The 13,018-nt window shown below is 42.9% G+C and overlaps 1 protein-coding gene across 1 annotated transcript in view; it reads left to right on the forward strand.

The window, feature by feature from the left end:
* The window catches only part of tpcn3 (two pore segment channel 3), a 120,601-nt gene that overhangs the window by 32,163 nt on the left and 75,420 nt on the right, over window positions 1-13,018 (forward strand). The window contains exon 6 of the mRNA XM_083634891.1: window positions 6,126-6,244. Coding sequence (XP_083491017.1) covers window positions 6,126-6,244 — 119 coding nt within the window. The remainder of the gene's footprint in view (window positions 1-6,125; window positions 6,245-13,018) is intronic.

Below are 13,018 nucleotides of genomic sequence, written 5' to 3' on the forward strand. Positions count from 1 at the left end.
CATTCCCTGCTTTGTGAGTAGGAGGAGATTGAGAGAGGTAAAGGTCAAAGGATGAGAAGAAGTTAAGGAAAGACGGAGATTGTAAGGTTACTGGCTGGATGTTGAAGTCTCCCAGAAGGATGAGTGGAGTACCATCCTCAGGAAAGATGGAGAGGAGGGTGTCCAGCTCGTCCAGAAAGTGACCAAGCGGACCAGGCGGGCGGTAGATTACCACAATGTTGAGCTTGATGGGTAGGGATACGGCAACTGCATGGGATCCCATGTCCCATTATAATTGGGTTACTAATGCTTTTATGAGGGATTCATTAATACATGTCTTCTATTTAGGATCATGTAATAGGCAGAGGCGTAACTACTGTACCAGTATGCAGGTAATGCAGTTGCATTGGGGTCCGCAACACAGGGCCTGAAATTAATTTGGCAAAATAGGGGGAAATTCCCCCCTTATGTTCTTCAGATAGGGGGGATTTATAGATTGGGGGGGGGTGGTTATTCGGTCACCAGCTCGGCTAAAATTTTTAACATTAGGATTAGATGGTTGTGATGTCATTATTCAGTCTTATCGTTTTCTCACTCACTCCCATGTCCCTGCAGGGCTTGAAATTAACATTTTTGATCACCAGCCAAAATGGCTGCTAGATTTGAAAGTTACCAGCCAATTACAATTTCCACTAGCCAAAATGCTTTTCTTGACATAAACCAAGATATGAGTGCCACTAGGTTAAGCATACGTGTCAGTAAAAATAAGTTGGATCATAATCAATCTATAAATTACAGTATTTCACTGGTAAATTGTGTGGTTTCAAATAGTGTAAAAACAGTAGCCATCGCCATAGCCGTTTTTTAACATCAGCTGGTAAAAGCTCATTTCACCGTTTTTAACATTATGCTTGAGCCATGGGTATAGTTTGAGCCATTTATCCTGAAACTGATCTTTGGGCATCTTTTCTTCATACAGTAAGATTACCGTTAGCTGCGCATCTTGTCTCAGGATCAAGATCAAGGATCAAGGAAACTTTATTGTCATATGCAGCAAGCTACAATGAAAGTTAAAAGCCTCGGCCCATGACTTTGCTGTAGAGTAAGCTAAAATAGAATACAGAAAGAAACATGGTAATAGGTAAAAAAAAAAGTTAAAGAAAGTTAGAACCACATGAAAAACAGTTAAAGTGCATTTAAGTTGTAGTGTAAACTGTGCTTGTCCGTAAAGTGCAATGTCTTTATATGTATTGCAAAAGGGGTCTGAATAAAGTACAGGAAAAACTACTTGGAGTTCAGGCTTCATATGGCTTGTGGGAAGAAGCTCTTCCTCAGCCGCTCAGTCCTTGTTTTGAGGCAGCAGAGACGCTTGCCAGACGGAAGCCACTGGAAGATGGCATGGTGGGGGTGCAAACTCTGGCTCTGGAGCTACACCTCCTGGTGTAGATGTCCTCGAGCGATGGCAGAGCAGATCCAGTGATGCGCTCCGCACACCTCACCACCCTTCTTGTTCTGGGAGGAGCGGTTACTGAACCATGTAGTGATGCATCCTGACAGCACAGACTCAATCGTGGCGGTGTAGAAGGACTTTTGCAGCGCTGAAGAGATTTTGAACTTCCTCAGCCACCTAAGATGGTACAGGCACTGCCTCGCTTTCTTCACTATTTCTTCTGCACCATGATGTGAGCCTCTCCACCTCACTTCGGTAGGCCGTCTCGTTGTTGTTCTCGATCAGCCCCACCACCACTGTGTCATCAGGAGGATTAACGTTTTCGTTCTCTGGAGCATCAACAACGTTGACATTACTGGTACTCGGCATTATCATTATCGTCATCAGATTCTTCCTCAATAACGTTAACATCGCTGACACTGACGTTAGTCCTTTCGGGGGTCTGGTGTGCTAACATTACTGCTAGAAGTGCTTTCTTCGACTTGTTTTTTGCCCGGCACTTTAGCACGGGCCCTACATCTGGCTTTATCCTGCCCCATTTGTTCACCAATTTAGGGTCCACTTCTTTTGAGTGATGTCTGCTGCACGCCAATCCGAGGAAGCCTTTCAGCCTTTGGGCGGGACGCTGCGGCACAGCCAATCAGAAATGCAGACTGGAACAACGACATGCAGCATATGCCGACTGGAACAAGGAAATGCAGGAAACGTGGCTCCTTCCCAGAGCATTTTGCAAGCTGTTTCCAGCTTTACTTTACGCACCAATTTGATGGTTTCTTGTCCAAAATAATCCAGCCACGTAACATAACTATCCAACACCGCCTCGCACGTACAGCACATCACATTATAAAGCTAAACTAAACTAAACTAAAACTAAACTAAGCTAAAGCTGACTCTAGCGATGCACAGCGAGGTTGTTGCCAAAGATTGCGTTGCAAAGAAGTGACATGCAACAGGTTCAACCCACCGCCCAACACGCTATTTTAGACAGACTTGCCGACCTCTGGCTAATGTTTTTCAGGCCAAAATGGCGGCAGCGCTGCCACTTAGTAGGGCACGAATGAGGGGTCCATGCACACCCCCCTTATGTTTTTTTCCTCAACTGGATTTTTGGCATCCATAGGACTTCTAAAATAAAGATTTTGATGATCCCAAGAAAAAAACTGTCCAAAATGTGTTTTTTCCCAATGTTTTATTACCCCTATGAGACCCGCAGGAGTGCTGACAGGAGTGCCGGCGAGGCCGTCTTTCGGAGACTGTGGCATGCTCAAATGTTGTGCTAGGGAAAAGGTAGGGGTAGCAATTGAAACTAGACGTTTCCAATGGGACCAAGCTTGTCATGCTAGCTTTTCGGCAAGGGGGCTAAATAACTAATACTTCAAAGTTAGGCAAAATTTTGGCAAGGCAAAACCTGCCATGACTATTTTCCAAATGGTCCCTTGACCTGTGACCTCAATATATCTTAATGAAGGGGACACCTCGGCATTCCGAAATGTCGGCACTCCGAAAAACCGGCATTCTGACAAAATTGAGATCTGTCTCGCCATTGCGAAATAACCCTCCCCCAGACCCTAACCCTAAACCTAACCTCTCCCACCCCCCACGCCTAAGCCTAACCTCCCCCAGAACCTAACCTCTCGGCGAAACATTTTTTGGAGATAAAAAAGGGCCGCCTCTCCGAAAGCATATAAGTCAATGATCGGAATGCTGACACTTCGGAATGGCGAGCTGACCCCCTTAATGAAAATGGATTACATGGGTACCTACAAGCCTCCCATGTATGGACATGCCAGATGTATGCATGTCATGCAGTCTTAGGCAAGGACCATACATTTTTTTTTGCATCAGTAGGCCTAGAAAAGTGTAATTTCCGCCTATTGCAAAAACTGGTGTATTTGACCATTTCTGCATAATGGATCCAACAAATGAAATTATGTTTAGGGACCCCATAAATGGGGTCCCTAAACATTTTCAAAGTTCACAACCTGCCTGTATCCAAGAAGAAATCAATATAGAATACCGTAGTGTTGTTGTCAAGACAGGACAGAGAGCAATGTTTTGACTAGCCTAGCCGGCGGGAGTACTGTGGGATTTGGTCCACCATTTAATGCATCCGGGCCAGTCGTATGCATTCAGCTAACGTTCCGCACGATCGGCTTAACAATAGACATTCGGCTCCCGCAAAAGTTGTGGGACCAATCCCGCTTTATAAATTCGAAATAGACGGGAATTGCCGAAAATAGGCGCGATACCAGCAATCCCGCGCCAAATTTCGGGCCATAGTTTGGCATGACAAGCATTGCGGACTGGCAGCTTAGTGGTAGTTATCATGTGTTGAATATGTGGACCCTAATATTATCACACGCAAATTGTCTATTTACGTGCGTAAATAGACTCTGGGGCAGCCGTACCTTTTCTTGACGCTTCCTGTACAGCGCGGATCTTCCGCCCGGGACTTCCACTTCCGCGCAGCGGAGCCTTTTAAAAACATACATTGTGTCACTTTTATTTTGAAGGCTAAACGTCAAAATTCTTATATATTCACTTATTTAGCGTTCGGGACCGGAACTCTTACGTTCGCCGGTACAACAGAGCGGTACTGCGCGGAGCTGGAAGTGCCGGGCGGAAGATGCGCGCTGTCCAGGAAGCCTAAAAAAAAGCTACGGCTGTCCCAGAGTCTATTTACGTGCCGAAATTGCCAATCGTGCCTGTTTGGACGCCAGACCAAGCCGGAGGTAACACGGGGGCGCGAACCTGCGACCCTCGTGTTGGTAGCCAGGGAATCTTCCGCTACACTACTCGGACGCCCTCAAGCATGGGGAATTGATTGGAATGGTTATTTTAATGATTCAATACTTCCATATATGCTTGAATGGCCTTTTATTGCAATGTTTTGCAAAGAAAGGCAAAGAAAACAAAAACGTCTAGTAAATATCCCCAATTTTTAAGTATGTGCTGAAAAACAACATGGCTATAAAAAAAACTGCTCAACATTCTAAGCTTTAATTTGAGTGCATACAGTATATGGTTGTAGCTCTAAAGAGAAAATCAGGAACATAATTAAGGCTACATCTACAGTATGATGCTGTGCGACTGTACAGGTAAAAATGTGTGAATTGGTGGATACTATAGTATCAGTCAGACAGACTGAGGTGGTGGTGTGTATGATGGAGACCACACTAGGAACTTAAATTAATAAATATATTTTTAATTAAATAATGGACAAATACTAAGCAAAATGCATGTAACATAACCAAACCTACGTTATATTTCCAACCATCTTCGCTGTCTATAGAGGCTCATTGCCTCCAGAGGTGAAGCATTGACTAATACAGTATACCCATGCTGCGATACCAGCATGCGGCATCCAACGACAAAACCTTTGACTCGAATATGTCAACAAAATGAAACGGGAATTATGAATCTGGTATTATCCAATGTTCAGATTTCTGTTCTGGAACATTACACAAATGAGGGCATTTTTAATTAGGTAATGCCTCATTTGCATATTTAAACATAAAATTCCAGCAAAGTTGTAATACAATGCATTTTAATGTAAGCATCAACTGTGCAACTGGGGAAGTTTCATAATAATAATAATAATAATGATTGGATTTATATAGCGCCTTTCCAAGTGCTCAAAGCGCTTCAGAGAATCATTATTCGTTCACACCATTCGTAATGGTGATATCTATTAGTTATTTTTTTTACCCTATCCACCTTATTTCTAGCTGCCATGATGCCTGATGGGTGCTTCTTCCGCTTCCGGTGTAACAGACTGTTTTACAGTCTATGGTTTTAACTTGACAAAAAAACCATCTATGAGGATTTTACAGCAGAGCCATTCTGCTCTACAGCCGTGTCATTCGGGTGCTGGGATAACGTAATGCATTGTGGGTAGTCGGCTACTGTGGCTAATGCTAGCGGCTAGCGTAATACCGTAGTTACTTTACATGGCAGTAAAACGCCACTCAATGACCAAATTGATTTAACTTTTAACCATTTCGAGTAACACTGTTTCCATACGGACCCCCAGCGTTGGTTAGTTCTTTATAACGTGACTATATTTATAACTTTTATAACGTACTCCAGGTTCCGGTTTATAATTCGGGTCTGCAGCCGAGTATAACAAAGGAAATGGCAAGCTGCAACAATAAGTCAAGTTAAACCGGACCTTGTACCCACAATTATTTGTTACAGTGGCGCATTCAAAAATAAGGTGGATAGGCCTATAGTGCCTTGCGCCCATAATTGGTGAAAATGTCCAATAAATATGAAAAGCTGCACCTGTGGAAAGGTTATCATATAATAATTATATTATATTATATTATACTTATATTGACAATTTAACATAGGTAAACTTTTGCCCACTCAGTTGAGCCTCATATCTGGTCTGGCTCATCGACTAATACTACTCAATGAGGCAATGCATGGTGTCACATAAATCATTCATTCACCTCATAAATAATACCATAACATAAAACAGTTTTACAGACTGTTTTATAGTGTCAAGGTCCACCGTCTCCGAATACGTTTTCATCTGTTATGGTACTCCGACACCAGATCTTGTCAAGTAGAGCACAGTGGTATGTTTTGTATTGTGATGTGTGTGTCTGTGTGTGTGTGCGTGTGCGTGTGCGTGTGTGTGTGTGTGTGTGTGTGTGTGCGTGTGCGTGTGCGTGCGCTTGTGTGCATGCAGCTCCGCAGAGCCTTCCGGAGCATCCGTAACGCCCTGCCTCAGATCTTCTCGGTCTTCCTGCTCTTCATGTTCAGCCTGCTCATGTTCTCTCTCATGGCCCTCAAGTTGTTCAGCAAGAGGTGAGCTGAGACCACACGCACCCAATAATAGACCACCCAATACTCTGCAGATGGGAAGTAACTAAGTACAAATACTTTGTTACAGTACTTAAGTAGGATTTTCAGGTATCTGTACTTTACTGAGTTCTTTTTTTAAGCGGTGTAACCGCTTCTATAAAAGACTTTGTGTGTAGGAGCACGAGATGTTACTCCCCAGAGATTTGGGTCTGGATTTGGGTCTGCTGCGATTTGCGATCAAATCGTATATTGACAATTGAAGGGAGTGATCGCCAATTGGCTTTTCTACATTGATATTTAAGGCAATTTTTAACAAATTTTCTATCATAATATGTTATAAAAATAATCTCTAGAAGCTGCGCTAACTGTACACTTAGAGATGTTTCTGGCAGAGCTCCGTTAATCAGCACGAGTGAGGGGGGGAAAGCCGTGCTTAACGTTACAGCACTCTGCTCTCTCGTCTCCCTCTCCAGTTTCCTCAATGAGCACCATCAAGTCAGCCAGAATGTAAAAGTATGTCTTCCGCCGCGGGCTTTCAAAATTAAATGTGACGTTAACCTTAATATAAATTTGAGTAATGCTTTAGACTAGTTTCACTCCATATGTGATCGTAACATCACAACCAGTATTGTTGATGTGTAAGCTATTTTATGTAGGTACTTCCTCCTAGTTAAGGCTATGAGTTATTTAAGTTTATTTTGCATTGCGTGGTTTTATTTTTAAGGCTAGAAACGGAAGTGGTTGTGTTATTTGCCGTGTTCATGTGACACGAGGTTAGCAGCAGCTGTCCCTGTGAATAACTTGGCGATCTCGTTCAAACTTTACTCTAGCCTCTGTGTTGTGTGTTACTTTCTATCAAGAGTCAAGAGTGCAACAGTTACATTACCTTACAGACGGTGTTAAATAATCACTTGTGATGTCATCAATGATGTCACTCGAGCAACTGTGATCAGAATCAGAAGCCGCTTACTTCAGCACCTGGGTGTGATTTTTTTATTTTACTCCCTACATTTTAACACAAATAATATGTACTTTCTACTCCTTACATTTTCAAAAAAGGCTAGTTACTTTAGTTTTAATGCACGACAGACAAAAACAATATAATGTGTGTCTGTCTCTTTCATCTCGCGCTCTCCCAGCTTTCACGCATTATGTGCACCTTTTTTGTGGAAAAACCATATCACACAAATTATGAATCAAAGTATAGTCTTTATATTATACATCTTAAAACATGTTTGACGGGGATCTTCTAAGTTGAATAGTCTTCGAATGCGGCGTGTCTGTCTGTCCAGAGATGCAAGATGCACCTCCAAAGTTTGCCAAAACACTTTTCAGGCATGAATGTGTGGCATGTGTGGCATGAATCTAGGGTGGGGGTGTGTTACTGATGACATCACGGATGACGTCATCCGTCATCTGGCTCACTGTTCTTCTGAGTCAGTCAGCCTTCCGAGTGATGTTACTCGCGCAATTGTGATGTCATCAGTGAGTGATCTCATCAGTGATGTCATCAGTCAGTGATGTCATCAGTGATGTACATTGCTCTGATATTCTGTTTAAAACTATTTGAATTGATTAAATGGTATGTTGCTGCTTTGAAGTAATTTTACAAAGTTTCAAATGAATTCTTGAATAATTTTGTTAACTCATTGAGTGCCAAAGACGAGTATGTTCGTCAATTGCGTTTTTTGACGGTGGGACGTGGATCAAAGCCTCAGGCATCTCCTGTACAAATATGGGAGCTATTGAAGGTGTATAACCTATTTTACGGACTCATTAGGTTGTGACAGTGCTCTCCAGATTACAGAAAGGTCCGGAAAACAGGAGGAAAAAGCCGTGATCAAAGAGAAACCGATGCATGCTGCAGCCAGAGCCATATAGATTGCTCTGTCTGCAGCTGACGTTGTCTGCGAACCGCAGTCAATCCGCGCCCACAACTGAGCTCCTCTGCCTCTGTCTGTCTGTCTGCATATAGATTCTCCACACGATTACCCGCCAGAAAGGCAGCACCCGACGCCGAAGGGCCAAACCTTTCCCTGCAGTCCGGTTTGGCATTTCCTTGTCGCGCTGGGAGCCGCCCGGCGCACAAAAACGAAGCGCTCCGAAAATAGACTGGGTGCGTGTAGGCTGTGTGTTAGTGTGGGGAGGAGTTTGCAGCTGAGGGGGGGAGAGGGGCGTGGGGCACGCAGGCACCACACAACTACACCACGTCACTACATCAGAAAATATTAGCTAGAGTCAGTGAATGTGCTTGAAATGCTTCATTTCACAAAAGGCTGAATATCTCAGCTTATAATTTGAAACCTGTCTTTTTGCTCAAAACAGCCTATCTTCTCCGGCTCATAACTAAAGAACGGAAAATGGTATCAATAAACTTTTTTTTGCAGATGATAGAAGAGAGTCTCATCGTTCTTTGTGCGTGTTCGGTGTTTACATAGTAATATCACACAATATTCTGTGGGCCTCGAGAAATCACTGAAAACGCTCTGAAACTCTGGCACTGGGAGCGTCCGTTCTCCAAAAGTGGCTGGCACTCAATGAGTTAAGTAAATAAAAAGCATTTACAGACTATTTTGCATGAATATGAATACAGGTGTGCCTTGAGATTTTTGGTGTGCCTTGGGCACAAAACGTTTGAACCTATTTGATTATTTTATCTACTGTGTTGATAAACCAAATCTCCCCAACAGTGACATCTCACCGCCCGTCAGACTAGCTGCTAGTTTTGGGTGAACTCAAGCTGTAATTGTTTTGATTCTGTGGCCCAACAGCTAAATTAGGTTTCCAAACTAACGTTAGTGAAAGTGTTGTTAATTAATGAGATATGAAAGCATCAAACATGCGTTTTTGTCTTCATCTCAGTTGTTCCCCACCCCGTTTGCTCCACTCCATTAACTTGTATGTACGTGACACAGGCGTCGTATCCCCGGACGTTATTGTAAACATTTTGGTCTATTAACAACTGCAGATCGCTGTTTGATTCAGGAACATGCTGCTGTGGCGTAATACAATGCACAGCATGCGTAGGAATACGGAAGTTCTACGCTTGAGAAGATGTAGTGCCAAAGGAAAGGGCTGTCTGACAGTAACGCGCTGAAAATGTTAATATTGCTTTCCTTCTTTGGCATGGCTGCTCTCTGCTTCTCCAAACTGGGCGTGTGCCGACCGCCATCTACTCTAGGTAATGTAACATGGGCAGCCACCTACTGTAGGTAATGAAACATGGGCAGCCACCTACTGTAGGTAATGAAACATGGGCAGCCATCTACTGTAGGTAATGTAACATGAGCAGCCATCTACTGTAGGTAATGTAACATGAGCAGCCATCTACTGTAGGTAATTTAACATGAGCAGCCATCTACTGTAGGTAATGTAACATGAGCAGCCATCTACTGTAGGTAATGTAACATGAGCAGCCATCTACTGTAGGTAATGTAACATGGGCAGCCATCTACGGTAGGTAATGTAACATGAGCAGCCATCTACTGTAGGTAATGTAACATGAGCAGCCATCTACTGTAGGTAATGTAACATGGGCAGCCACCTACTGTAGGTAATGAAACATGGGCAGCCATCTACTGTAGGTAATGTAACACGAGCAGCCATCTACTGTAGGTAATGTAACATGAGCAGCCATCTACTGTAGGTAATGTAACATGGACCATCTACTGTAGGTAATGTAACATGAGCAGCCATCTACTGTAGGTAATGTAACATGAGCAGCCATCTACTGTAGGTAATGTAACATGGGCAGCCATCTACTGTAGGTAATGTAACATGAGCAGCCATCTACTGTAGGTAATGTAACATGAGCGAGCAGCAAACTACTGTAGGTAATGTAACATGAGCGAGCAGCCATCTACTGTAGGTAATGTAACATGGGCAGCCATCTACTGTAGGTAATGTAACATGGGCAGCCATCTACTGTAGGTAATGAAACATGGGCAGCCATCTACTGTAGGTAATGTAACATGGGCAGCCATCTACTGTAGGTAATGTAGTATGGGCAGCCATCTACTGTAGGTAATGTAACATGGGCAGCCATCTACTGTAGGTAATGTAACATGAGCAGCCATCTACTGTAGGTAATGTAACATGAGCAGCCATCTACTGTAGGTAATGTAACATGAGCAGCCATCTACTGTAGGTAATGTAACATGGGCAGCCATCTACTGTAGGTAATGTAACATGAGCGAGCAGCAAACTACTGTAGGTAATGTAACATGAGCGAGCAGCCATCTACTGTAGGTAATGTAACATGGGCAGCCATCTACTGTAGGTAATGTAGTATGGGCAGCCATCTACTGTAGGTAATGTAACATGGGCAGCCATCTACTGTAGGTAGTGTAACATGAGCAGCCATCTACTGTAGGTAATGTAACATGGGCAGCCATCTACTGTAGGTAATGAAACATGAGCAGCCATCTACTGTAGGTAATGTAACATGAGCAGCCATCTACTGTAGGTAATATAACATGGGCAGCCATCTACTGTAGGTAATGTAACATGGGCAGCCATCTACTGTAGGTAATGTAACATGAGCAGCCATCTACTGTAGGTAATGTAACATGGGCAGCCATCTACTGTAGGTAATGTAACATGAGCGAGCAGCAAACTACTGTAGGTAATGTAACATGAGCGAGCAGCCATCTACTGTAGGTAATGTAACATGAGCAGCAAACTACTGTAGGTAATGTAACATGGGCAGCCATCTACTGTAGGTAATGTAACATGGGCAGCCATCTACTGTAGGTAATGAAACATGGGCAGCCATCTACTGTAGGTAATGTAACATGAGCGAGCAGCAAACTACTGTAGGTAATGTAACATGAGCGAGCAGCCATCTACTGTAGGTAATGTAACATGAGCAGCAAACTACTGTAGGTAATGTAACATGAGCGAGCAGCCATCTACTGTAGGTAATGTAACACGAGCAGCAAACTACTGTAGGTAATTTAACATGGGCAGCCATCTACTGTAGGTAATGTAACATGAGCGAGCAGCAAACTACTGTAGGTATTGTAACATGAGCGAGCAGCCATCTACTGTAGGTAATGTAACATGAGCAGCAAACTACTGTAGGTAATGTAACATGAGCAGCAAACTACTGTAGGTAATGTAACATGAGCAGCCATCTACTGTAGGTAATGTAACATGGGCCATCTACTGTAGGTAATGTAACATGAGCAGCCATCTACTGTAGGTAATGTAACATGAGCAGCCATCTACTGTAGGTAATGTAACATGAGCAGCCATCTACTGTAGGTAATGTAACATGAGCAGCCATCTACTGTAGGTAATGTAACATGAGCAGCCATCTACTGTAGGTAATGTAACATGAGCAGCCATCTACTGTAGGTAATGTAACATGAGCAGCCATCTACTGTAGGTAATGTAACATGGGCCATCTACTGTAGGTAATGTAACATGAGCAGCCATCTACTGTAGGTAATGCAACATGAGCAGCCATCTACTGTAGGTAATGTAACATGAGCAGCCATCTACTGTAGGTAATGTAACATGGGCAGCCATCTACTGTAGGTAATGTAACATGGGCAGCCATCTACTGTAGGTAATGTAACATGGGCCATCTACTGTAGGTAATGTAACATGAGCAGCCATCTACTGTAGGTAATGTAACATGGGCAGCCATCTACTGTAGGTAATGAAACATGGGCCATCTACTGTAGGTAATTTAACGTGTAGTGACATTTTGTGACTTATGATTATGAGATATCACTGATCACTCAATAATCTCCGTATGGTTACATTTTGGTCAGAATATGACAATTTAGCACTAGCAATAGGGCACCACCTCTGAAATTATCGATTGATCAGTGATATCTCATAATCATAACTCCTGTAGGTAATGTAACTTGGGCCATCACTGATGACATGATCACTGACGACATCACTGATGACATGATCACTGAACTATAGCCTCAGCCTTAGGGCAATCAGCCTTAGGGCAATTAATCTGCCCTAATTTAAAAATCTGCACGTAAAACGGCACAGCTGTGGCCGGCACAAAAATGTAAACAGAACAGAGAGAGAGCAGAGCCCACATTGCCAAATTGATAGATAGCTAGATAGATGGATAGATAGATGGATAGACAGACAGACAGACAGACAGACAGACAGACAGACAGACAGATAGATAGATAGATAGATAGATAGATAGATAGATAGATAGATAGATGAATACAATAAAGTAATGAAACTGACAGCTTTGCTATTTACTGAATGTCATTGACTTTAAAAATCCATACAGTAAGTTAGCCTACTGGTACTGTAGGCCTCCAGCTGTTTCAAACAGCGGTCTCGCATAGACAGACGCTGCCATGTCTCCACACACACACACAGACAGACAGACAGACATGCCGCGATCTCTCCATATACAGACAGCCATGCACAACGTATTGCTGCTGTATCTCATTGGCTCATTTTTGGCACTTTATAAATAAAAAATAATACTGTAGTTAAAAAAAAAATCCATTGTTCTCCATTGTTCTCACGTGTGACAAGGCCCAAAATGATCACCATAAGCAGAGTATTGATCACTATAAGCAAATTATTTAAACAGCATGTGTATAGGAATGATTCAGGATCAAGCAAGCAGTTGATCACTACAAGTGGATTCCACTCCAAGTACCTCATACAACCCCAATCTGAACTATCCTTCTAAAACGGGTTATTACTGTCCCTGTTATACCAGATTATTAATGTGAATTGAATGTAAACTAGACTATTAAAGTCCCTGTAGTGTAAAGTAAAACT

The sequence above is a fragment of the Poromitra crassiceps genome, assembly GCF_964638095.1.
Source record: "Poromitra crassiceps genome assembly, chromosome: 4".
NCBI lineage: Eukaryota > Metazoa > Chordata > Actinopteri > Beryciformes > Melamphaidae > Poromitra > Poromitra crassiceps.